Source organism: Gekko japonicus, unplaced genomic scaffold, assembly GCF_001447785.1.
Source record: "Gekko japonicus isolate JY-2015 unplaced genomic scaffold, Gekko_japonicus_V1.1 scaffold3090, whole genome shotgun sequence".
In the NCBI taxonomy this organism is placed as follows: Eukaryota; Metazoa; Chordata; class Lepidosauria; order Squamata; family Gekkonidae; genus Gekko; species Gekko japonicus.
Genome location: NW_015166515.1, coordinates 117,325 through 145,118, shown reverse-complemented (window position 1 = coordinate 145,118; position 27,794 = coordinate 117,325). Strand labels below are relative to the sequence as shown.

General features: G+C 45.4%; 1 protein-coding gene across 4 annotated transcripts in view; it reads right to left on the bottom strand.

The window, feature by feature from the left end:
- Window positions 1-27,794, bottom strand: part of SCUBE2 (signal peptide, CUB domain, EGF-like 2) — a 100,668-nt gene that overhangs the window by 31,583 nt on the left and 41,291 nt on the right. For 2 of the 4 annotated variants that reach the window (XM_015412267.1, XM_015412269.1), the window contains exons 9-12: window positions 26,484-26,606; window positions 21,778-21,894; window positions 20,149-20,271; window positions 4,708-4,911 (exon numbers count right to left, since the gene is read on the bottom strand). In XM_015412267.1, coding sequence (XP_015267753.1) covers window positions 4,708-4,911; window positions 20,149-20,271; window positions 21,778-21,894; window positions 26,484-26,606 — 567 coding nt within the window. Of the gene's footprint in view, window positions 1-4,707; window positions 4,912-5,268; window positions 5,425-13,722; window positions 13,828-16,566; window positions 16,654-19,352; window positions 19,464-20,148; window positions 20,272-21,777; window positions 21,895-26,483; window positions 26,607-27,794 lie in introns of all 4 variants that reach the window. The other 2 variants (XM_015412270.1, XM_015412268.1) reach the window with 2 other exon arrangements.

Below are 27,794 nucleotides of genomic sequence, written 5' to 3'. Positions count from 1 at the left end.
GTGGATGCTGCTGGACGACAGAGAGGCCTAAAGAGTGGGCCATTCTTTTGACTAGATCTGTGTAAGATGTAAGGTTGTCGGATGGGGATACGGGTAAGTCCTCAACGACATCCTGGTTTGGAGATGTATGGTCAGGTAAGGTATGAGCTTCAGAAGCCTCCGTATCTGAGTCCTCTTCTATGAAGTCAGAGAAGTCAGTTGTTGTGGTATTTGGACTGAAGTTTCCTGTTGACAAGTTATGGTTTTAGTTTGGACGACAGTGACGACCGGGGTTGGAGTGACCAGAGGGTTGACAGGACAACTTGGTTCCAGAGTATGGTGGGAAGGATCGACTGTAGGAGGATGCGACAGAGATGCTGAAGGTCTCGACTTGTGGGGCGATCTCGACCTATGAACAGAGTGGGACGAATAGCGATCCTAATCGGAATAGCCCACCGGAGTCAACCATGGCATGGATGGTGGATAAGCCCTGTACAGGTACCTCAACTGTCATTGATCCCACGACATTGGTGGGGGGGGGCAGGAAGACTCTTAGGGAGCGACTTCTGGACTGCGGACGTCTGGGAGACAAAGCAGCAGCCCGTCTGTGAGAGCCGTCCCTATAGTCTCGGTCATCGATATCGACAGATTGATCGTGCAGACATGGAGGGTGACGCTGCGTGTCGCATGAAGTATATCGGTGCCGACGTGGATCGATGTCGGGAGCTTCTGATACCGTCAATGACGGGGAAGGAGACGGAGAAGACTCTGCATCCATTTGATGACTTAGGAGCTCTACCGTTTCGATGTCGGAGTAAGGGCGCTCCGTTTGGTGGACAGGGGAGTCCAAAACATGGATGGTCGGTATCAGTGGAGGGACTTGGGCCTCCGATATCGATACTGCTGTTGGAGCGGGAGGCACTTTAGGGGCATCACCCAGTGCAGACACCGCTTCCTTCCCCTTCTTCGCTGCCTTCAGGGGCTTGGTGGTGCCCTTCTTAGCGGACTTATGATCCTTACTTGCCTTAGCCTTCTTTTTGACTGGCGTGGAAGCGGACGATTGTGCCTTTGATGTCAGGAGCTTCGGCGTCGGGCGGTCGACATCGGAGGCAGGTCTCGATGCTGGAGCTGTCGATGTAGATGGTCTCTCCTCCATCGATGATGGCCAAGGATGAAGTGGCCAATTCAAGCAGCGCCACTTTAAGGCACGCAGCACGTTTTTTTCTCGTTTGGTTGGAGAAACGCGCACAGTGACGACAGGACTCTGGCTGGTGAGACTCTTCGAGGCAAAAAATGCAGAGGGTATGACAGTCGGGTGGAGCACGTTTGCTACCACAACCCTTGCACCTATTAAAAAATCCCCACTTCTTCTCCATACAAGAAAAGAAGGAGAAGGAATGTTTGGGGGGGGGTAGCCCGGCCTGAAGTAAAGTCCCCCTCAGCAGAAAGCAAAAAAAAAAAAATTAACTGTTTTTGAAGAAGAAACAACCAAAAATTAAAGTAAAAGAAAGTTTGGAAATAATTCCTAAGAGCTGTGAGGCGAAAGCTAACAGCGAACTGATCGGACCGACAAAGAAGAGGTCTACTCAACGTGGCGCTAAGAAAGGAACTGGCGGGATGTCCGCACCCACCCCTCTGGGCACACGCGGTGGGGTTCCTGCGCATGCCCAAGGGACTGGGCGTGAAAATCCGTTAAAAGAGCTTGCTACAGCACCGATCGATCCAGCGCGTGCGCACTAGATCTTATGGGTGTGAAGCACAGAGAACACGTCGAAGATCTTCTATAACTGGCTTTTAGAGAAGCATGAAAATCTCCTTCCCTCAGAAACGCAGCTTCAGACCGTGCATGCCTAAAAGGGGAGGAGCTGTGCCTTCCAAAATGTAAGATTATGACACCGCAAGTTAAAAACATGGAAATGCACAGATTACTACTCTAAGAATGACTGCTACAGGTAAGTAAGGCTGCTTTTATTCCTTTTTTGTTTCTATGCATCACACTGGTGGATATACACTAGCAAGCCGGCCTACCTGGAAGTGGGCCATGGGTACTTCAGGGAAAGGACAGGTCAGCTGAACGATGTATCTGCTCTGACTCTGACATTCAGGGTACAGTGCCTCATCAAGGTAGAAGGCTGGACCCTGAGGGCTCCTCAGCAGGGCTCAGGAAAAAGAACCCCTCTGCTGAAGGTAGAAGATGAACAGGCCACTCTGAAGGATTGAGCCTGGACTGTCCCTGAGAGTGGCCTCTAAGTGGAAAGGTGTGACTCTTCCTCTTTTAGGCCTACTGCAGTCTGCGACTGCATTTCTGACAGGGAGGTTTCACACCTAAAAGCTCTGCCTGGACTTTTCCAAAGCATGGCTTTGTGCAGGTGCGAGGTCCATAAGTGTGGTGTACAGAGACCACAACTGTCAATTGTTTTGAAGAATTAAGAGTTTACTTCAAGACAGTAAAAATAAAACATTCATTCAAACAAAGCTTGGTTCATATATCACCGAATTGGAAAAGAGCAAATGGGTACTGAAATCTTATGCCTCCCGCCCCCAAGTAAAGGCTATGTACTGATGATGTTTTAAAGAGCACCATCCTTCCAGATTACTGATTCCCAGTCCGATATTCCCAAAATACCTTTTCAAGAATCTAACACATTCCCCTGCACGCTTTCATCTTTTTAAACGAGTCCCTTATTCACAGCTCATTAGATGTGACATGCTACAAATGACTCAAATCTATTTAGAGAAATCTTTTAAGATCAATGTTTGCTTGTAGCAAGTTGTCCTCTTATGATGTGCCCCTAAAGATCAATGGATGTGCAAGCATGTTTCAGCATACTACTTCATACAAATAAGCAAGTAATGATTTTTCTTTAAGCAGAAATCTTAAATAAAAGTGTCAGGGGATCGACTTTTTCTGTACAAATATTGACTTGAATGAAGCCAAAAAGTGTATTAGTCACATCACGCAAAATGCCAGTGTGTCACAGTACACAAGATGTGTCTGTTTTCAAACACAGACCAAAGACTCGAAAATAATGACACTACAACATCAAGGACTCAGCAAGCTTTCTTCACTTGTTCTTTCTTTCTTTGCAACCTGCTTGTTTTCCTTTCAAATGAGCTAAAGAACCAATTGCCTTCTGTGGGACTTTATTCCTGTAACCTCCATCTTTGTTTGTCTTCAACGACCATTAAAATCCTATTCTAAACTCTCAGGCAGCTGTTTGGGGGGGGGAAAGCAAAAGCTATTCTGATGCAAAAGAAAGAGAGAGAGAGAGGGGCACTCACAGGGAGCCAGGATTAGTAGTTATAAAGACAGTTAAAACCTCTTTCCTTCTATTCAACACTTTAAGCCTTTGAGTTTTTGATGCTATGGACAAACACTATAGTGTCTCAGTGTCTAAGAAGGTGAACCTCATAAAAGAGGTCGTGATCCACAACTAACCATTCCCTTAAAAACCATGCCCTGACTTCATTAAAAGAGCCGTAAAACGATGGAAACTTATTTCTAAGCAGTTCTCCGTATTGTTTTTAGGATCTTTTTGTTTAGTTTTTAACTGGTTCACAGACTGTGGTCATATGGAGAATAGATGTGCTTCAGGTCTTAAGTCCATTATTCTTGGAACTGTGGATTGGCAGAATAGATAGCTATTTATCTATGGGCTTGGGGGGGGAAATTCCATCCTGGCATGCCTTTCAAAATCTTTTCTTAGTGAAGGGGGGAAAAAACCACTCTCAAGTTGTAATGCGCAGAGAATAGGTGCATAAGCAGTTGTTCTAACAAATGTACGTTTTATTTTTAAAACTTCCCTACTTTTGTTGTTTCAGAACCTAAGGGTCAAGTCCATACTCCAAGCTAGTACATTTTTGTTTGCTGAAAAGGTACTTCATGTACTAATAGTGGACTTGTACTGGAGGGCCAATTCACACTGTGTTGCCGATATGAAGAAGAGTTGGTTTTTATATCCCACTTTTATATACCCTAAGGAGTCTCAAAGCGGCTTACAATTTCCTTCCCTTCCTCTGGGCTTGGTGCCCTGAGAAGCTATAAAGTGTGAATGGGAGACATGCTTACAAATATACAATGGTTAAATGCCAGGAAGCATGTGTGTTCACCCAGGACTGAAAAGAGACACATACCTTTACGTTATCATTTTACAGTATTCATCAGGAGACACACAGAGTAAACATCTGCTATGCAAAATGCAAATAAATGTTGATCACTAATTATTGAAACTTTTGTGTTAGAACCACACTGTACACCTGCAATTACTGGGTTATTCTGAAGCAGCAGGGCTACTGTAGAGTGCTATTTTTTACACTAAGGGGAATTATGGAACAGATAGATAATAACAGTCTGAACAACTGTGCAAAAAATAAGGAAAAGGCTTAAGAGTTATTGCCTCAGCTTTGGAAACAATGCAAGTCCACCGACAGAAACATTTCTTTATCCATCTTTAATCTGCTGCAGTCTCCAAGGAGCACAATACTGAGGACACATCAGACTAAGCCTGCCGTTTCAAGATTAGATTTGCAAGCTTTCCGTTATATATTTATGTGGCGCAGTGAAACAGGGAAACTTGATCCTCTTCGAATCAATGTGATACTGCCATGGTCACACCAGTAGTCTGATGTTTCCGATTAATTTGATGCAAGTCAGATGTATATTACTGACTGGTCAGATACAGGTGACACGTGCATCAAATCAACGCATCAGATCAATACTGTGCTTACCACATCTGTTATCCACATGCCTTTGACCTAGGCTACACAGCTCTTGAGCATCCAGTACTCTGGGAGATTTTCTGGCCACGTCATGATCCATACCAGCCAGGCGAATGTGCAATTGCTCTTTGTTGATCACTTTCCGCAAAGTTCTAATTGCTTTACGCAGCCTCTTCTCAGTCCTTTTACGTACACAATTCAAATTACATGTCTCTAGAAAGGTAAAGATGGTGATAGTCAGGAGAAGAAGGCACTGAATACAGTACAGGGTTAAAAAGAGTAGTCCATGCAATAACTGGGAAACATAGACAGTATTAAATACGGCAATGACATTATTATGTGTTAAAGTTCTCAAGACAGCCCAACGTAAATAGTAATATAAAAGAATAAACTTTGCATCAAAGTAGCTTTCTGTTCTTCAGAGAAAGGGATATTAAAGGTTCAAAACAGGAGATACTTTTTTGCATAAAAGATGAAAGTGAAAGAGAGAAATCATGGCTCAAACTGCAACAACAAGATCTCTTCAAAACAAAATCTTTCAGTTGTATCGTAGGTTCTTTTACAACCAACCTGTCACCTCCTTTTGGTTTGTTTCAAGTTCAAAGTCCGCAGATATAAACATTTCTCTAGCTGCCTTCAATCTGCTGAGGTCTCCAAGAACTCTCTTGCCAGAAACGCATGTTAGCTTTACATAGTAGAAGGTCTCCATTACTGAATTATGTTTCTCTGTGTGAACAAAATTAAAGGAAGCAACAGCTTGGCCATCTATGCTATTTGGGTGTTTGCTAAAGCGCAGTAAATATTACCAGGGAAATGGTTAACAGGCTATATGATTAGTTCCAGATGCTAACAAACTACAAGCAACTACACTAGATGGCACAGTTTGGTATACGGGCCTAGTTTCAACTGCAATTGGTACACAACTGCTTCATGGAGGAATCTCAGCCAAACATGTATCAGACCCAAATTAGTGATGAGATCATAACCTACATTGAAATTGTGGGTTGAGTGCATCCAGATGGACTTAGACTTGTGACCAAGAAGTTGTGAATTTGCAGTACTACACACTCAGCCGGCAGTTTATCCTACATCATGTCACTCACTGGCAAACAAATCTGGAAGTATTTACAAGCATGGTCTGAACTGTAAACCATCACATGAGCAGGCAGGCTACGAAGGACAGATTTAACACACAACCTTGACACATTAAATGGATTGTGCATGTCACACCTGGCTCCTTAAGGGGAGCAGTCTACAACGCTTATTTATTTTTGCATAATTAGCCATCGTTTCTAGCTCTTGAGGGATAATCAGAACCATGGTTCTGAAGGTACGGAGCAATCCATTGCTAGATGGAAGCTCAAGTTGCATGGAATTTGCCTCTATTTGGCCTACAATGAGAATGCTCCAGCTCTCTCTATGAGGTATGTATGCCTATGTTCTTCCTTCAGGATAAAAGAACAGAAAGTGGAGAGGGGAAACAAGAAGATCTGGTATCTTGGACTTGATTCTTACAAACAGGGAAGAAATGGTTGATGAGGTGAAAGTAGTGGGCACCCTGGGCAGCAGTGACCATGTCATTTTGGAATTTACAGTCTTGGGGAAGGTAAGAGCTGTACATAGTCAGACATATAGGTTGGACTTCAGGAAAGCAAATTCTGACGAGCTTAAAGTTATGCTGAGTAGAATCCCATGGTCAGGAATACTTAAGGAGAAGGGAGTTCAAAGGGATGGGAGTTTCTTAAAAGTGAAATTAAGCACAATCAAAAAAACAATTCCTATGAGAAGGAAAAATGGGAGGAGCCTACAGAAGCCAAGGTGGCTCCATAAACAGCTTTCTAAAGACTTGAGAAATAAAAAAGACTCATTTATAGAAAGTGGAAGGAGGGCTTTCTAACCAAGGATGAATACAAACAAATAACCAGTGCTTGTAGAGAGAGAGTTAGGAAAGCTAAAGCTTATTAGCAAGAGACACTAAAAACACCAAAAAAGGGTTCTTTTCTTATATTCAAAGTAAGAAAAAGAGCAAGGACATAGTAGGCCCATTGCGGGGACAAGAAAGTGAAATTGTAACAGGTGATGAAGAGAGGGCAGAACTGCTCAATTCCTACTATTCCTCAGTCTTCTCTTGCAAGGGAAATGGTGCTCAATATGGCAAAAACAGAACACATGATGAGGGAAGAGAGCCTAGGATCGGCATAGGGGTAGTACATAAACACCTAGTGTTTTTAAATGAAACTAAGTACTCAGGGCCGGATGAACTGCATCCAAGTGTACTAAAAGAACTTGCGGATGTAATTTCTGAGCCTCTGTCCATTATTTTTGAGAATTCTTGGAGAACAGGTGAGGTGCCAGAAGATTGGAGTTGGGCAAATGTTGCCCCCATCTTCAAGAAGAGGAAAAAGGAGGATCTGTGTAACTACTGGCCCATCAGCTTAATGTCTATACCTGGGAAAGGTTTAGAACAAATCATCAAACAGACAGTCCTTGAGCATTTATAAAGGACGGCTGTGATTACTAAGAGCCAGCATCGGTTTCTTAAGAACAAGTCATGTCAGACTAACCTTATCTCTTTTTTTTGACAAAGTTACTACCTTGCTGGATCAGGGGAATTTTGTAGACATAATTTATCTTGATTTCAGCAAGGTTTTTGATAAGGTTCCAGATAATATTCTTGTTGACAAATTGGTAAAATGTGGTTTGGATCCTATGACTGTTATGTGGATCTGTAACTGGTTGACAGATCACACCCAAAGTGTGCTTGTAAACGGTTCCTCATCTTCTTGGAGGAGGAGTGACAAGTGGAGTGCCTCAAGGATCTGTCCTGGGACCTGTTTTGTTCAACATCTTTATCAATGATTTGAATGAAGGAATAGAGGGAATGCTTATTAAATTTGCAGATGATACTAAATTGGGAGGGGTAGCAAATACGGTAGAAGACAGAGTCAGGATACAGGATGATCTTGACAGGCTGAAAAACTGAGCTAAAACAAATGAGATGAATTTCAATGGGGAGAAATGTAAAGTTCTGCATTTAGGTAGGAAAAATTAAATGCATAATTATAGGATGGGGAGATTTGTCTTGACAGTAGTATGTGTGAAAAGGATCTAGGAGTCTTAGTGGACCATACACTGAGCATGAGTCAGCAGTGTGATGCAGTAGCTAAAAAGGCAAATGCAATTTTGGGCTTTATCAGCAGAAGTATAGTGTCCAGATCACGCAAAGTGATGGTATCACTTTACTCTGCGCCGGTTAGACCTCACCTAGAGTATTCAGTTTTGGGCAACACAATTTAAGAAAGATAATAGACAAGTTCGAACGTATCCAGAGGAGGGCAATGAAAATGGTGAGGGGTCTGGAGAACAAGTCCTATGAGGGAGGTGGAAGGAGCTGGGTTTGTTTAGCCTGGAGAGGGGATGACTGAGGGGTGATATGATAACCATCTTCAAGTATGTGAAGGGCTGTCATGGTATGGTGTGGAGTTGTTTTCTGTTGCCCCAGAAGGTCAGACCAGAACCAACGGGTTGAAATTAAATCAAAAGCAGGGCTTTTTTTGTAGAAAAAGCCCAACAGGAGCTCATTAGCATAACAGGCCATACCCTGACAGCACAGCTCATTAGCATATTAGGCCACACCCCATGCCTGCCCTTGGCTTGTACGGATGCCCCGCAGCTGCGGGGTGGGCCCGCTGGGCAAGCCGGCCCTTGGAGGGGAGGGGAGGCAGTTTAAGGGCAAGCTGGCCCTTGGACAGGCTGGCCCTTGGACAGGCTGGGGATTTTTCCAGGGCCCCTCCTGGCCCACCTGCCTCAGAGTCGCCGGGGGGGTCGTTCTCCAGGCCTTCCCTCTGTAGCCACGCATGCAGAGGTTTTGACTGTATTGGGCGTGGCCAACTCTGAAGCCAGCCGGAACTCCGTTCCTGTGCCTTCCTGCCCAAAAATAGCCCTGAATTCAAAACAGTTTTCAGCTAAACATCAGGAAGTAACTTCCTAAAAGTTAGAGTGGTTCCTCTGTGGAACAGGCTTCCTTGGGAGGTGGTGCGCTCTCCTTCTTTGGAGGTTTTTAAACAGAGGTTAGATAGCCATCTGTCAGCAATGCTGATTCTGTGAACTTAGGCAGATCATGAAAGGGAGGGCAGGACGGGTTGCATCAGTGCTTAGTTCTTGTGGCCCTTCGAGACAGTGTGCAACTGCAATAAAAAAGGCAAATGCTATGCTCGGATTATTAGGAAGGGAACTGAAAACAAATCAGCCAGTATCATAATTCCCCTGTATAAATTGATGGTGCGACCTCATTTGGAGTACTGGTCACCACACCTCAAAAAGGATATTATAGCATTGGTAAAAGTGCAGAAAAGGGCAACTAGAATGATAAAAGGGTTGCAACACTTTCCCTATGAAGGAAGGTTAAAACGCTTGGGGCTCTTTAGCTTGGAGAAACGACAGCTGAGGGATGACATGATCAAGGTTTATAAGATTATGCATGGGATAGAGCAGGTTGAGAAAGAAGTTCTTTTCTCCCTTTCTCACAATAGAAGAACTCGTGGGCACTCAATGAAATTGCTGAGCAGTTCGGTTAGAACAGACAAATGGAAGTACTTCTTCACCCAAAGAGTAATTAACACATGGAATTCACTGCCACAGGAGGAGGTGGCTACAAGCATGGACAGCTTCAAGAGGGAATTGGATAAACATATGGAGCAGAGGTTCATCAGTGGCTATTAGCCACAAGGTACAGATAGGAACTCTCAGGCTGGGGCAAGTGATGCACTGTATTCTTGGTTCTTGGGGACAACAGTGGGAGGGCTTCTAGTGTCCTGGCCCTACTGCTGGACCTCCTGATGGCACCTGGTATTTTTGGCCACTGTGTGACAGAGTGTTGGACTAGATGAGCCATTGGCCTGATCCAACATTGGCTTCTCTTATGTTTTTATGTACACGCCCAGGAAAATGCTGATCACCATTTTGGGGTCAGGAAGCAATTTTTCTCCAGGCCAATTTGGCTGGAGATCCTGGAGGTTTTTTGACATCTTCTGGGCATGAAACAGCAGTCACTGGGGGTGTGAGTGGGAGGTATTTGTGAATTTCCTGCATTGTGCAGGGGGTTGGAGTAGATGATCCTGGAGGTCCCTTCCAACTCTATGATTCTATGATTCTCCATCTGCAGAAACAGAAGTAATACAAGCTTTTCCCACCAACCAACCACTGAGAGCCTGAGGTTTCATTCCGACATCACAACACACACTGGTTCATTTGTGACTGGAAGAAAGCAGCTTGTGTTTGTGTGTTCCCTCATATCTCTCATCTTTTAGCATCAAGCTGAATAATTCTGTTTCCATGCAACTCTTCCACAAATTGAAAGGCTATAATGAAGGCCTCCTTCCTATTGTGTTGCTGTACAACCTGCTCCATCTCAGTAGTCAGGGAGGCACAGTGAGAATATCAATCGCATTGGAGCCTCAGCTGCAGAAGGATCAAATCAAAGGAGCCCAAGTTTATCAGACCACATGCAAGCAAGTTAAAGCATCTCACTTTATTGTTTCAGTTCATGACCACCTTCTCGGTGACGGCCCCTACCTGGTGGAACAAGCTCCCGGAGGAGATCAGGGCCCTGCGGGACCTTTCACAATTCCACAGGGCCTGCGAGACGGAGCTCTTCTGCCAGGCATATAGCTAGGGGCCGCCATCATCTTAGTGCACGGCCCGTAATGTTGACATCAGCAGCTGCCTCAAGAATGAGCAATATAACATTCAAACACTTATGTGGAATAACATTGAAGCACTTTCATTTGAATACATCTCATTTGTTTGTCTTATCTGCTGCCAATACTTTGTAACATTTGTAATGCATTATTTTAATTGTCGTGTTTTAATTCTGAACTATTTATGCTTTTATTTTGTATTGTTGTATTGTTGTTGGAAGCCGCCCTGAGCCTGCTTTGTGGGGAGGGCGGGGTATAAATTTGATTATAAATAAATAAATAAATAAAACAAGACTCTAAACTGGAATTAAGCCAAAGTCTAGAATCCAAAGTTGCGGAAATAAGCACTTACACCAAGAATCCACATTTATGTGTCATAGGGTGCGTTCAGACGGGGGCTTTTCTGCCGGCATAAACTGCACCGGTCGGAACCGGTGCAGTTTATGCCGGCAGAAACGCGATCACACGTGAAGTTCTGAAGCAGGTGGGGCTGGAGCGCCGCAGTAGTCAGAGGGTGTCGGCGGGGCCCTGGGCTCAAGCCCTCGCTCTGCCCGGCAGCTCCCAGGGCCCCCTCGGCCCAGCCCGCCTCGCTGGGTCTGGGGGGGGGCAGGAGGCGGAGAGGCACCCTGGGCGGAAGCGGTGGGGCGAGGCAGAGGCTCAGCCGTGGTCCCTTCCCAGCGCTCTGCACGCGCTCAGAGGCCCCCGTCGGAGGGGTCTCTGGCGGCCGGACCGCGGCATCTTCTGCAGGGGCTGGACTGGGCGGCGCAGCGCCGGAGGCTGCGCCAACCTCTCCGGGCTGGGCGGTCGAGGGGGGGTCGGCCTGGCAGCCGCTGGCGGAAACTCGGACGGACGGAGGGACGGCATGCCAAGCGGATCCGGGTCAGCGGCCGGCCGCGGCCCTGCCCCTCCCCTCCGCCATGCTCGCCCCGGTAAGGGATCCGCCACCCCCCCGGCCCAGCATGCACACACCTGCACGCTCCCTGCGGGTGGGATGGGATGGGGGGGTCTGCTGCTGCTGCTGCTCCCGGGACTCGGCCCCCTCCCTCCTCCTGCCGCTGCTGCTGCCGCCGCCCTCTTTGGCTGGGGTGGGTGCTGCCCCGTCCCTCCCCCCCAGCTGCTCATCCGGACGAGCCGGGGAGGGAAGTTAAAGTAAGGGTTTCTTTAAAAAAAAAAAAAAAACGCTCAGGGCGATGCTTCGCCCGAGCGCATATTGCTAAGTTTTTTTTAAGCCTCGGGCTTCCGACGGAAGTGGCTGTACAATGTTTGGAGAGCGATCAGACGCCGGGGTACAGCGATGACAACCGTTGCACTCTGTTTACCACCACTTCGGACCTAGTGGCAGAGTGCAACGGTTTAAAGGGATTGACAACGGTTAGGGACGGGAGGCAGATGTTCGCCGTGTGAACGCCCGTAAGTATACTGGTTGGAACCGGCACCCTAACCGTTGTAAATCCCCCGTCTGAACGCACCCATAGTGAACTGGAGCATGACTCAAGGTTCCCCACACCAGAAAACCGTCAATTGCATTCTACATGCTAGGGACAGAGGGAAGGGGATGCAAGAGCAAAAGAATAAGGGTCTCTTGATTTATTATGGAGTACACAGTTAGGTTCACAGTTCCCAATTTGTGTAACAGGCAAGAGTTATGTGTTCTCCTCAGTTCTCACGTGTGCAGTGCTCGATTCAGATTGTGACTCTGGCACATGTAGAGAATGAGCTTCAACCTCCCACTACCATGCCATTTACCTGACCAGACTGTCTCAAGTCAGGGGAGGGGAGGGGGCAGCAAGAAGGTTGAAATCCCTTTTCTACGTACACCACAGTCATGATCTGAGTCAGGACATATGTACAGGAACTAAGGAAAACCTGCAAATCATCTCTGTTACAGGATGCAGAATGGGGACTCCAGATCCCACCTGTGTACTCTGTAATGTGTGAAGATGCTTCAGGTGAACGACAAACCTCTGCACAGGGTAAATACCGCCCCCCCCCCCCACACGCATACACACTGAAGATTCAGGTTGGGGGAAAGGGGGTGCAGGAGCCACGAGGAAGCTACAGCTGGTGTATGGCTACAAGTCCCTTGTGAAAACCATGTGGAAAACTTGGCATGCAGTTTGGCCCAGAGACATGAAGATGCATTTATTTAACTACTACCAGTCCAGTCCTGTGCCTACTTCTGTTGAACTGCACACCAATGTCATAGCAGGATTTTCATTCTAATCTGTGCAGACTGCTGCCTCTTCCCAATCATCATAAGTGAAACACTCTCAGACTACTTAGATTAGATGAGAGAACCAGTGGTGGTGTCATGGTTAAGACTGTCAGCAGGGCTTTTTTTGTAGAAAAAGCCCAGCAGGAACTCATTAGCATAATGAGCCATGCCCAACAGCAGAAACTCATTAGCATATTGGGCCACACCCCTGATAGTACAGCTCATTAGTATTTAAGGCCACACCCCCATATTACCAGAAGTGTGGTCATCCAGCCACATCCACCTTTTGCTTCTTATTCTACCTTGTTTGTTGTCAAAACCCAGGGCTTTATTGTAGCAGGAACTCCTTTGCATGTTAGGCCACACACCCCTAATGTAGCCCATCCCAATGAGTTTCTGCTGTTGGGTGTGGCCTGTTATGCTAATGAGCTCCTGCTGGGCGTGGCCAACTCAGGAGCCAGCCGGAACTCCGTTCCTGTGCGTTCCTGCCCAAAAATAGCCCTGAGTGTCAGACTAGTATCTGGGAGATCTAGATTTGAATCCCCACTCGTGCCGTGGGTGACCTTGGGCCAGTGACACTCTCTCAGCTGAACCAACCTCACAGGGTTGTTGTGAGGATAAAAGGGAGGAGAGGAGAAGGATGTAAGCTGCTCTGGGTCCCCACTGGGCAGAAAGGCGGGGTATAAATGAATTAAATGAACAAATAAAAGCAAAAAAACTTCCTCCAATAACTCTCTCCCCCATTTGATCGGATCCTTCCGCAGTTGAATTGTGAATGTTATTGCTTTCCTCATTGCCTCCCTGATTTCTGAATCACCTCTTCCAAGAAGGGTACTGGCTCCTTATTATAGGGGGTAATTCGGGGGAAGTGGGGCAGAACAGTCTATAGCAGCACTGTAGGAAGGGGCTGAACCGACTCCTTACAGCAGCACTGTATGGTGGAAGGGTTGCATGGAAACAACTATTCAGGTTGCACCAAAAATATGTCCCTGTGGATCATGACTAGAGGACACCAAAGACCTTTCATGATCGGCAGCAGATCACACCATAAAAGCCTTGGGGACAGGCTTTACGATCCATAGTGTTTGTATCACATACAGTAATACATACCTTGCATTACATGATGCAGAGCATCTCGCAACGTCTTACTCTTTCTCAAGTTACATTTTCCTTCATTAAGCTTAAAGGTTAAACTTGTCCTGATTATGGAAAGATCTTCGAAAAGAAACAGTAAAATTGTTATTTTCAAATGTGAAAAGACTGTAACTTCCAATTCAATCATGCGTTATTAACACTAGAGCAAGAGCATGCACAACAGAACAGACTCTACACTGACTCATATCATTCACTGGTATCATATGAGTTCTTTGTGAAGCAACTGAGGGATAGCTAAACTGTACAGCAGAGACTCTCATACATTTACATGCAAATGTACTATGTTATATTCTAACAGCGAAGTTGGCAAAATTTTGGATACTTAAATCCTGTGACTGGAGCCATGAATGGGCAAGAAAGAACCTTTCCCCAAACCTAAAAAGGGGCCCAGATTTGCAAAAAAAAAAAAGAAAAGAAAAGAAATAAAAAAAGCATTGGGTAGTTTAAAATACTAAAAAATGATAAAAGGAGTGCCTATAGCTTTAAAAAACAGTGGGTGTTGCTAGGTAACCACAGTATTCCAGGCTGGGGTTTTGTGAGTAAAAAGGCAGGGAAGGGGGAGGGCCCTTTCCAGGCCTATTTTGGCCTTTGAAGGTGGATTTATTGGACCCAGGCCTGACTAGGGTTCAGGAAAGGAGAGGCCTTAGCATGGTATAATGACACTGAGTCCACCCTCCAAAGCAGCCATTTTCTCCAGAGAGACAGATCTCTGTTGTCTGGCATTAAGCTGTAATTCTGGGGGATCTCCAGGTCCCACCTGGAGGCTAGCAACTCCAGGCCTGGCAGCACCTTCTGTATCTTCCTACTAACACTTGCACAACTCACCTAGGCCTCGCTGCTTGCTACTGTTCAACAGCAAATATCCTATAAAAGCCAGTGTGGTGTAGCAGTAAAGCTTCAGAGTGGGGTCTATTGAAACCCAGGTTCAGAACCCCATCTTGCTGTGGAAGCTGATTGGGTAATTCTGGACCAGTTACATACTTTCAGTCTAATTTACCTCACAGGGTTGTTGTGCAGATAAAAAGGAGGAGAGAATGATGCAAGCTACTTTGGTCCTCCACTGTGGAGAAAGACTAGTTTTCCTCATTAGAGGCTGCAGGGAAGGAGGGAATGAAAAGCTGAAGACAGATGGGCAGATAAAGATAGGTTGGCTGTTGAATGGGAAGGAGGCAGAGTTGCCAACTCCAGGTTGAGAAATTCCTGGGGAGTTGAGGGGCAGCGCCTGGGGAAGGTGGGGTTTGAGGAGGGCTGGCACCTCAGACAGGTATAATGCCATAGACTCCACCCTCCAAAACAGCCATTTCCTCCAAGGGACGTTGCCAACCTCCAGGTAAGGGCTGCAGTTCACCCAGAATTACTACTGATCTTCAGATGACAGGAATCAGTTCCACAGGAGAAAATCGCTGCTTTGAAGGGTGGACTCTATGGCATTAAATCCTGCTGAGGTCACTTCCCTCCCCAAACCTCACCCTCCCAAGGCTCCACACCCAAATCTCCAGGAATTTCCCAATGTGGTGCTGGTCACCCTACGGTCTGTCGTCTGGAGATCCTGTGGTTCCTGGAGAGTGGCTGCCACCTCTGCTGCTGTGGGGGGGGGAGGAAACAGGTGAGCCCCCGGGAGAGTAATGGGGTGGGAGGCAGAAAGAGAAACAATGATGGGGTGGGGTGGGGAGCAGAAAGAGAGAGGAAGTGACAGGCATAGAGGAGAGAGAAAGAGAATAGGTGGTGGGAGGGAGAAAGAGTGAGAGACAGGGAAGTAGGGGGAGAGGGGAGGAAGCAAAGGTGGGGGGATGGGATTGCAGCTCCTGCAAGTTTCTCGCGTGTCCCCACTTGTAACCTCTAATGTAGAAGGAGCCACGTGAAACAGAGCAATTAGCTGTCTAGACTCGCACTGGGTTCCCTGGATGCAACTGGCTATCAGAGATTCTTCCCAGTGTGATAGCTTGAGATCTTTAACAGGTGATGCTAGGGCCTGAGCTGGGCACCTTCCAACAAAAAGCACGTCCTCCCCAGTGAACCGGGGCCCCTCTCCGGGATTCTATGCAAACCTCCTTACAGAAGAGGTTTTCAAAAACAAAAAACACTAGGCTTGCAATTTTTAGTCATCCTGATTAAAGACTTCTGAACACACACATATGCAATTAACTGGGAGGCTGATTTTTTTAGAGTAACAATAAACATACTTCTGAAACTGCACAGGATCTCTCCCAGAAGAGGCATTTCTCCTTTTCCCTCATAGAAGAAGGAATTCCTCTTCTAAGATGGTGCGAGCTGTGGCAAGGGTCCACTAAAAGTGAAGAGAGAATGCTTTCTCCCCTCTTCAGGACTGTTCTATTTTATACGGCTTTATTATTTATTAAACCTCCATCAACAAAAAATTCTTTAACTGGGTAACAGATAGGCTTGCCAAGTCCCCCCGGGGGGCGGGGAAACCCCCGGCCCAGAGGCCCAGTCCCCGCCGCCACCAGATCGGGTCCCGGGGGGAACTTCACCCCGACATGCACGTCACCAGGAAGTGACGCGACTACGCCGGGCACACTGGGGACGGCACGTCACCAGGAAGTGACGCGACCACGCCGGGCACACTGGGGGCAGGGCCACAGTCATCTGAGGGAAAACTCTATGCCTGGCGTGGTCGCGTCACTTCCTGGTGACGTGGATGTGGCGCGCTCGCGCTCCAGGATCAACCCGGGAGTCCCCCGCTTCAGGACGAGGTACGACTTGGCAACCCTAGTAACAGACCTATGAAAAAAAACCCTACCCCATCCCAATTTCATAACACGTTCATTGGATAATTACCTAAAACTGCCGACTCATTTGTATTATGGGTTTTTTTCTTAAATGGAGAAGGTCTGCCGCATTTTATAGTGTAGGAATCTTCCAGGCCTAAGAGACAGATCATAAAGCTATACAATAAAACAGAAATACATGCTAGAGCACTGGAGAAAAACACTCCTGAAAACTCATTCAAGTTTCTGAACAGCTTCTTGACTCTACAAAGATATGACTGACTGGACACAATAAGAACTGAGGTCAAAAGACCCCACATCGTAGGAGGCTAATTTGCAGCCTTTAAGACAAGGAAAGGATTGATTGTTTAACCCTTTCCTCCCATGCCTCTTCCATGGCTTAAAATGCTTCTCCTAAACTGTGGCTGTGGTCACACACACGAAATAATCCACTTTCAATCCAACTTCAGTGCACTTTCCAACTGGATTTTACTGTGTGAACTGACAAAACCCAGTTGGAAAGTGCGCTGAAAGTGGATTGAAAGTGGATTATTTCGTATGTGTGACCGCAGCCTGTAATTGGGCTTTTGCAGGAAAATAGATACAGGTGCCTGTAATCAGTGTATGTTCCCCGCAACAAGCGTTTTTTAAAAAAGGAGTACAGCTACATCAACAACATGTTGATGAAACCTCATTTTCTGTACAATATGGCTCAGTGGCCTTCTAGTAGCAATGTTATAATGAAATCTGGCAAAAGTCCTAGGGGGGGAAGCCAGTGTGGCACTTTGCTCTAGGATTCATCTGCCAGAGCCATGGAGGTAAACTCACTCTCCCTTTCTCCCCCCACCCCATCCCCAACGAAGCTGTAGAGCAAACTACGCATTCACCAATCTTCTCCAAAAGGAGACTTTGGAATTTAGACAGCAATATATTCCAGCGATTACTATTTTAAGAAAGGACCCATTTGAAGCTGTCAGGCACTCTGCCCTTTCTAAGCTATGCAAATATTATTCCAGTTAGTAAATGAACCCAGCTTCTCTCAGCTAGTCTCCGCTGTGCAGAATGGACATCATTCCACTAGGAAATGGGCAACTGATCCATAACAGGAACACACAGACAATACCTCAAACCAGAGGTCATTTCGGAGGGGATCGCAGTTCCCCCAGGTGAGGTACGGGGGGGCGAGGCACATGACGAAGCCCCGCTCCCTGCTTCCGGCCGCCCCGCTTCCGGCCCTCATTCAGCCAGGAGGAGGCAGGAGAAGAGGGAGGGTAAGTCGCTTCCTCCCTGCCTCTCCCCACCCCTGCCTGCCTGGGGCCAGGGAGGGCCTTGGTGGGGCTTGCTTGCACTCCCGCCGGCCTTGCAGGTCCACCGTCCGGTGATGTCAGGGGAAATAAGATATGCTAATGAGTTATGCTAATGAGTTCCCCTAGCTCTTTTTCTACGAAACGACCCCTGCCTCAAACTGACTTTATGTTTAAACCAGCCATCCCTACATGAAGCTGAATACAACCAATTTTGCCTGCCACACGGATGGCAAACTCAGGCCGGGGAACGCATGGGCACTGGTGGGGGCTATAAGTGGATCTCACACTGTGTAATTTAGCTGCAAAAAGCAGTTGGGTATATAGATCAGGGCCACAGTGCTGAGAAAAGGGGGATTGAAACTCTTCCACTCCTTGCCACTTTCCTGACAGTAGACTGACCACCTCTTGGCCCCGGTGGGAAAAAGGATGAGTGAAAGAAACCCAGTTTTGTCAGGGAGATGACACAGGGACCGATTTCACACAAGAGCTGTGCTGCGGTTGCGCCTCCCTTTGCCCCGCTTCTATTGGTCGATTCCCCACTTGAAGCTGCCTGGCCGCATTTTGACCCGTGGCTTCGCCCGATTTTCCCCACGGTTTTGTGATCCTGTTTTTTGAGGATCATGAAACTGCGGGGAAAATCGGGCAAAGCCGTGTGGCTTTGAGTGGGAAATTGACCAACAGAAGCGGGGCAAAGGGAGGTGCGACTGCGGCGCAGCTCTTGTGTGAAATCAGTCAGGGAGAAAACTTGCATTCTTAAAAAACGAAAACCTTCCCCAGTAGAAGAAGAAGAAGAAGAAGAGATCGGATTTATACCCCACCCTTCACTACCCAAAGTTGTCTCAGAGCGGCTTACAAACTCCTTTCCCTTTCCCTCCCCACAACAGACACCCTGTGAGGTAGGTGGGGCTGAGAGAGCTCTCGACAGAAACTGCTCTTTTTCAAGAACAGCTCTTATCAGAGCTAAGGCTTGCCAAAGGTCATCCAGCCAGGTGCAAGTGGAGGAGTGGGGAATCAAACCCGGTTCTCCCAGATTAGAGTCCGCACGCTTAACCACTACACCAAACTGGCCCTGAGCTCTATCAGGCCACTCTTTGGTAGAAACCAGGTGGAGACATCCCATAATTTACTAATACACACAAAGTCCTGAACAGCTCTTGTGGCTAGCACTTTGCTGACACACACAACAGCCAACAGAAGTGTCACGGCTCAGCACAGCAATAAAAGCTCCATACGGTAATCGGCTGATTCCTATGCCAATTAAACACCACTTGTGTCAGTCGTCCATCCTACCATTTCATCTTAATAAATGTTTTACAAACATACAGTGCCTTCAATTCTTCAGGCTATACATGGCAAGGCAACGTTTAAGGGAACACTACAAAAACAACTGTAAATTCCTGGAATGGAAGTGGACCACACCTGAATGACTATAAATTCATGAATATAAATACTTATTTAATGATTGATATTACCAGGCTTTGACTGGCGTGGCTGTTCTTGTATTCTCCTTTTGGTCTGAATAATACGCTTACTGTTCTGCAGGACTTACCTGAGATAAAGTGGACGTCTGAGGGGCAGATTAAAAAGCACCTATCACTTCCACCAGTCTTAGTGCAACGCAGAGATATCTGGGGTGAAATGACATCTGGCAAGAACCTTTCTACAGGGCAAAACACAGATACTCACAGGAGAATGGCAGGTATGGTTCTGAAATGCAAACATGGAGCTACACACTTTGCATAATCAACATCTATCTGCAATCAACACTAGTAATAATTTGGATAAACAACACATTGCGCACCATTCCCTTTTTATATAAAATCCAGGCAACCACAACAAAAGAAAACAGAATGACCAGCTTAGACTAAAAGCATAGGAAAGAAAGCATGGAAGACCCCGAAAGTATCTCCTGTTTTTGGTTTTATTTTATTTTTTAAAGACGTGTTTGATCAGTTATCCTCTGTGGCCAATTAGAATCAAAGCAGTAATGTATGATGAAAACATACAAAAAATCTCTCAGAGAACTGAATGGCATTTGAAAGTGGGATTGCCGCTTGCTGCGTGTACACTCATCCCACTCTTGTCTCTGGTAAACAGGTTTCTGTGCCATTTTAAAACCTGGTTAACACAAGGTGATAATGGAACATACCCTCCCATGACAAAAACCCACAACTGCTCTGAAATAATTTTGGACTTTCTTAAAATCTATTTTCTTTCTCCTGCCATAAGAGGAACACTGACCTATGCAACTTAGTGCATGGATTAATGTTGTCTAAATCCTCTGGAGACCACAGTCTTCAAGCAAACCAAATCGACAAAAACCTGTCTTTCGTTCCAGTTCTTACCAACACAGTCCTTTTTGTTCCAATGTAACTTGTAGCCTGCATTACAGTGGCATTCATAATCCCCCAAAGTGTTCATGCAGGTATGCTGGCAACCTCCATTGTTGATGCTACACTCATTAATATCTAAAGAAAAGAAATGTGGGGAGAAGTATTTTTCAGGGGGAGGGGAAATGGTACCATTCTGGCACATAACTGAACAGGCATAAAAGGTAAAGGTTCCCTTGCTCGAAAGCCAGTCGAGCCCGACTCTAGGGTTGTGGTGCTCATCTCCGTTTCCGAGCTGAAGAGCCAGCGCTGTCTGAAGACGTTTCCGTGGTCATGTGGCCGGCATGACTAAACACCGAGGCGCACGGAACGCTGTTACCTTCCCACCAAAGTGGTACCTATTTATCTACTTGCAATTTCTTGCTTTGGAACTGCTAGGTTGGCAGGAGCTGGAACTAGAGACGGGAGCTCACTCCGTCATGCGGCACCCGGGTCTCGAACTGCTGAACTACTGACCTTCCACAGCCTGCAGTTCAGCGTCTTAACCACTTGAGCCGCCGCATAACAAGTTACTTAATATGACTTTGGGAAAGCTTTTTGAAAGTGCACTAGTGCCACAATCCACAACGTGTTTATTTAGAGAAAGTCCCACAGTTTTCAACAGTGCCTGGGCCCATATAGGCATGTTTTAATACTGGAGCTTGACACCCTGGCCCCAGACACACCCTGATCTGAAACTCAGCCACATTTATTCGGTAATAAGCTTTATGCCAGACTGAGCAGCACAAGGTATACCAATTCCTGCACAGTGACACCAGATTCTTCAGAATTTCACCTTTCTTTCAAAACTAATGGTAGGATGACATGAAATCAAGTGCAAGCTCACCTTGAACATATAGGATTTCACAAAAGGAACATTCATCCCAATCTTAAAATTAACGGAGAAGCCGATGTGAACTAGGGCAGATTTGGGGAACACTGGCGCTTCCATTGTCTGGCTTCCTCCACTGTACTAGACGGGGAGGCCATCAGGCTAACGAACAGAGAGCTCCAGATCAAAGACTGTATCCTACTGTGTACACAACATGCTCAAAGATCCTTACAGCCAGGCTCAATATCACATTCTAGACTCCAGTCAGAAATAAAGCCTACAGGAACAGATCCCTTTTTTCAAAAGTACCACGGAGTGCAAATGATCTTTCTCAGCAGGCCTATTTTTTTTTTCCATCTGGGAAAACCTATTGCAGGGCAAACATATTCAGTTTGCTGAAGCCTCTTTGGACAAGGGCCTGGCCTTGAAGTATTCACTGTATACAATACCCGATGAAACCAACGGGTACTTTGCGTGCTGACATTCTGCAAAATCCAGCTCTTAGTACCCAAGTGTGGAATGCAACTGTTTGTTCTAACAGTCACAGTTGCTTTCTAACAAAGTGAGAGTAGAAAGCTGCTTAGGCAAAACTATAGCTTACACACAGTAGAATTCTATTTCAGACTTCTGTCATGTTTTACCGAACTGGCCGAGGAGAAAGGCACAAGCTTGTACCAAGGAGTTTTAAAACCCACATTTCTTCTTGAGATTCAGAGAGCAAGTTAAGTGACCCTCCAATAAGCATGTCACACAATAACTTTATATATACTCACCTCCACAATGTGTGAGGCCGTAGAGAGTGTACCCTTTGTTGCACGTACACTCAAAAGTGCCTGGATGATTGATGCATATATGGTCACATGTTCTTTCAAATGAACATTCGTCAATGTCTGCAGTGTTTAAAGGGATACATTATTATTGGACCTCTTGCTAAAAAGACATTTACAAATTAGGAGAACTGCAGGAGCAGCAAATGTAAAGCCAGTCTTTTAAAAGTGTTGAAGTAGCAACCTTTAAGGAAGCAGCTGGTATATGAAGCTTGCCAAAGGACTGTGCTGGTGTTCTCAAAGCAAATTCTTATGCTTTTTTCAACAGTAAAGAAGAAATCAAAAACAATATAAAACAATGCTCTACTTTTATCTTCTGATATTCTCTAACTAAAGGATGAAGTTCTGTCTTTGACATAGGACTCAATGGGTGATGCTAAAGCAGCCAAATATTGATTTAAATACCACTCATGGTGGAGAAATGGAATGCTTTTTAGCATCTCAGACAAGATAATTAGTTCACAGCCAACAGATATTTTCCAAAAATATAACTTGTGCTTCTCTGGAAGCTACTCACTATAGCCTACTAAACTATGCCACATAATCCAAGTTGGAAGGAGGAGGAGTCAGGAAGAGATCATATGCAATTCCTCAGGGGGAAAGGAAAATGGACACAATTTATTGTAGAGTAAGAACAAACCACAGATTACAAATATATACATGTAACATTACTCTGACTGCTCTACATAAATCGGACAAACCATTTTTAAATGAGCATTAGCCAGACAATGTTTTCTCCACTCTAAATTGCTTCCCAAGCAGCTTTTCTCATGGTGATTTAAATAGATGTTTGCCCACATATAAAGCCCCATGGAGGAAAAAATTACTTTTGGGGACACAGCAAGTGGGTAAGTGACTAACAGGGAAGGAGCTGAGAGTCTCTTTTCCACACTCACATCACTACTGCTTCTCTAACCCTGTATGCTCTCAAAAGCAGCTTCTTAAGTTTGAACGGCGCTGTTGAAAATATTACAGATAGCTGTATGCGCTATCAAGTTTGGTCCTTGTTACTCACTACTGTGTACTATAACTATTATTTAATATTTTACTGCCAGGTTTGTGCTAGAAATCATATAGCCATTTCCAACCCAGAGAGTTTACATTGTACACAGACAACAAACAAATGGTGGATGAGGTGAGGACTGAAAAATGAACAGTGGAGAGAGGGTTTATGGGCCGCCGCCACCCTCAAGTTGTAGATGTAGTTTTTCATTTTTGCAGTTGGCACTGGATTTATTTCAATCAGGGAGCAGATTTCCCTCCGCTTTGGAGGCCCGATTTCCGCAGCCGCAGAATCGGGCCCCGGGAGAAACCCCACCCCGGCGTGCATGTCAGCCGGAGGTGACGTGATGACACCGGGCACGCTGGGGGAAACTGAAGACGCCATCTGGGAGCCCCCCGCCACAGAAGAAAAAGGACTTGGCAACCCTAGTTGGCACTGGATTTATTTCAATCAACATTTCAATCTCTTTTTAAAATATCAAGCATCTTTTAAACAAATATGAACAGAGGCAGAAGTTTTAATTAAATCATGAGCAAAATCAACATTTTTCAACAAAATAATTTAGGGGTAAAGATAAGAACATAAGAGACGCCAATGTTGGATCAGGCCAAAGGCCCATCCAGTCCGAACACTCTGTCACACAGTGACCAAAAATACCAGGTGCCATCAGGAGGTCCACCAGTGGGGCCAGGACACTAGAAGCCCTCCCACTGTTGCCCCCCCCCCAAGCACCAAGAAGACAGAGCATCACTTGCCCCAGAGTCCCTATCTATACCTTGTGGCTAATAGCCACTGATAGACCTCTGCTCCATATGCTTATCTAATTCCCTTTTGAATCCGTCCATGCTTGTAGCCGCCACCACTTCCTGTGCCAGTGAATTCCATGTATTAATCACTCTTTGGGTGAAGAAGTACTTCCTTTTATCCGCTCTAACTTAAGATGTGTCCATGGAATACTTTAGCCTGAAGACTCGTACATTCTGTATGCTCTCTGCAAGACAGTGTATATTAAATTTTGTCCTGCTTTTAGGACACAATCCAATCATATTTTAAATGTATTCTACAGAAATGAATTGGACTAGAAATCCCTAGCAACCAGGGGCGTAAACTTTGGGTGTGAGGCTGCAAGGCTCATGCCCCCGCTGGGATTTCCTGGTGGGGGAAATGCCCCCTTGGCTACCGGGCAATATTATGAGGCAGCTCAGACTGTCAAGTTCAGTCAGTCCTGTTTGTTTTTATAGCAACTTAGCAAGTTCGCAGGAGGCAGTGGGCTGGTTTTGTTTGGTTTTCTAAAGAGGGGGAGGGGACCGTCAGCGGATAATACTTGTCTGTTAAGAAACCCATTTTAATGTAACAGCGGCAAGAATATTATATGCTAAACCCTGGAGAAGAAGCGAAGCTCCCTCAAAGGAAGAAGTTATAAGTAACCTTCTGGAAGCAGCAGAGGTGGATAACTTAACCTCAATATTGGGAGGAAATAATAAAGATTTTGAGAACACATGGCTAAGGTTCTATAAATGGATAGAGAAGAAACCCATTTTAGGAGTTAGCAATGCCTTCCTTTGGAGAAGGTGAGGTCAAAGCTCTAGTTTGGGTGTGGGGGCTGGCAAAGCTAGGCACCCAATTTGGTCTATCAAGGTAATTTCATAAGCAAATGCAAATCTTCTTGACTGCAAAGTCTAATTACTCTCAAGCAGCCAGGTGGGCATAATAACTGTTACTGACCTTGCCTGAATGTCTCCTACCAACCTACCTCAGGCATGAATAAAGCCTCCACCCTCGGCCCTTTTGTCCACCCTGATTGGATGCAATCTCCTTTTGTTAGAATAAAGGAAACCCCCCCCCCCATCAGACAGAGCCAGGAAATCAATAGATTTTCCAAGCTAGATAGGTTGTGGAAGTGGGAAGAGGTTTCCCCCACCCCCGACAGTGAGCTTAATTCCCCATAACTGGTTGGGGTTCTGGGTGTGTGTCTTGACCTCAACCCAAGTTAAAGAGTCCACACATGTGTAAAAATACATGTTAAAGGGAACACATGCGATAACAGGAGAAACAGGAGAAAAAGTGGTTCCCCAAAGATGACAAGGTTATTCTACTACCTAGGGCCTCCTTTAAATAAATACATATTTCCATTTCATCTCCATTTTATATTTAGACTTCTGTGTTTGGGGGTAGGTGGGCTCCAAAAGCCTGCTGCCCGAACATGTGCGTCAGGGGGAGGGGTGAAAAGAGGTCTGTGGATGAAATGGTAGATGTTAAGTTGATTTTGGTATCCTGAACCTGCTTTAGATTTTAAAAAAAATGGAGGAAATAGGAATTTTTCTGTCTTTAGCCATGGGTTAGGGGTGGAGTATATGTGAGCAGAGGCTTGTGGCCCAAATGATGGACGTTGATTTTGGTAACCTGGGACCTGCTGAGAAGAAAAAGACATTTAGGAGATGGGTATATTTCTGTCTTTAGCTATTTTTATTTATCTTTGTGCATCTGTACATGGGGGGGAATAAAAAGCTGGTTTCCCAAATACGGAAAGTGAAGTGATTCTATTGTCCTGGACTGTACTTCAGCTAAACAAATGCTCCCGTATTTTCAGGCCAAGAAATCTGAGAAGCCACTATTTACTCTGTATTCTGAAATGTACTTGGAGATTCATACTCAATATCGAATATGTGAGTGATGTACTTGTTAAAGTACTGGTCTAAGACTGGGAAGACCAGAGTTCCAATCCCCACTTAGCCATGAAGCCATCTATGTGACCATGGACCAATCACACACACTCAGCCTAATCTACCTCACTGGGTATTTGTGAGGAAAAGAGTGAAATGGAAAAGAGAGAATTATTTCCCTTCATACACAAATGAAATATTTACTCTAAGTGTCTCAGTGAATGAGTTCATCTTTCTCCTCCTCTGAGTCCTCTTTCTTTGACTGGGATTCAGACTATTAGTGAAAAAATTATATTTTTAAAACCACATGATTAATTGTTGATGGCATATGGTTTTTGGAAAAATAAATAATTTTATATGGGCCTGGGCCAGGTTCAGTCCCATGCCCCCTCCAGGAAATTGAGAAGTCTACGCCCCTGCTAACAGGATGCTGAATATTTTATATGAAATATGCTACAATAGATATAGGAATGATCTATAAGAATAAGACTAAATTTTTTTTAATTACTTAGTGCATAAAAAAAACCTGTGATTACGACAAAAGGTTTCATTTGATATCATTCAGACCCTATGGTAAAAGACATAACAAACTATGGTTTGTAATTGGCATGAATGAACCTATAAAATACTACAAGTATTGAACACTCTCATTCCTGGTTTGTGGGAAAGAAACAAGCCACAGCTGGTAATTCAGACATAATAACAAACCATGGTTTGATGTGAAAAGTGGAAGATTTTAATTAAATCACTGCTATGTGAAGCAGAAGGACAGAAGACAACAAACCTGGTATCTCCCAGAATCATTCATGCAATGACCAAAAATGGTGTTTTTTTATGTTTGAACTAAGTCCCTGCTAAATGTTTTGACACTTAACAGCCAGTCAAGAGAATAAAGGCAACTCCAGAACATTGTTCTAGAGCTTATTAGCAATTCATTGTTCAAATCATAACTCTCACAGACAGACAGAAAGTCCCTTTGCACATACCTTGGCAAGACTTTTCATCTGTTAATAATTTAAAGCCTTTTTTGCAGCTGCAATCAAAACTACCAACTGTGTTTCTACAAAAGTGATCACATCCACCATTGCTGGTCTGACATTCATCAATATCTGTAACAAAAATGGATAGCAAACAGAACACAGTACTTGATTCCCTGTTCTTTACAGATTCCAAAATACAAAAAAAATAAATCCCATATATCTAAGGATTTTATCATAAATGTGGCATTTGGCATAAAATATTGAATCTTAAAATATTAAAAGCAGACATATGAAGCAACTTCCATGCAAACAAAATCCTGCATTAACTCCATACAAATTAATTATATCTTAACTATTCCCACATCCTAAGGATGTTTTCTTGCTTTGTAAATTTCACAATAGTAAACTACAGGCACTTGGGGGGGGGGGGGAGTTGACCATCAAGGATGATAGCAGTTCAGCCCTGATTTAAACCAGTACACATCAAACTTGAACGCCTGGGAACACTGAGCTCTGTAAAATGAATTATATAAATAATTAAGGCTTCCTTGAGCCCAAAGTGTCCACTCACAGCAAAGCTTACCATTTCTCTGAATGAATCACTGCTCTGGCCCTTGCTTCATTCCACTCCACTTCTGCTGGGGAAAGGTAATTCCTGCCACATTACTGTAACAGAAGCGAATGGATCATTCTGCCCCTTTCTGATCCGGGACAGTCTTATCCGATGGACTGCAGGGGCAGCTGCCCCAGGCCCTGAGCTTGGGGGGACCCCAGCTGCCCGTAGCCCAACCCACCACGGAAGGAGGGGGAAAAGAAAGAAGAGCAGGCTCCTGCCAACACTTCCAACCTGCCTTATCTGGGGCTCAGTCAGCTGGCTTCCAACGGCAGCAGTGGCTCCTGCCCATCTTGCTTGGGGCAAGGACCACACTTTGCTTAGTCCAAGATAGGAGGTTGGCAGTGGGGTGGCAGTGATTCTGGGGCCCCGTCCTGAGCTTCTGCCCAGGGCCCCAGAACCACTAAAGACCATCCCCTGGCTTCTGATGCAAAGAGGCTGTTGGAGTGAGCAACCGAGCATGCCTGGACACTAAGGGATGCCACATCACTTTAAGTGTGTACAGGTGTTATCTCCTTGAATGGGACGCCTCTCTTTGTCTTAACCTGGGAGCTGCCCTCTGATCGCTCCTCTCTCTCTGTTCTTCCCATTCTCCACATAGTTTTTCATGGAATCACATGTCTCTACAGGTCCCTCCTCCAGAGACAATGCCCTCACACCCCCACACACATGATGCCGGATTAGCTGGCCATTTGGTAGGGAAA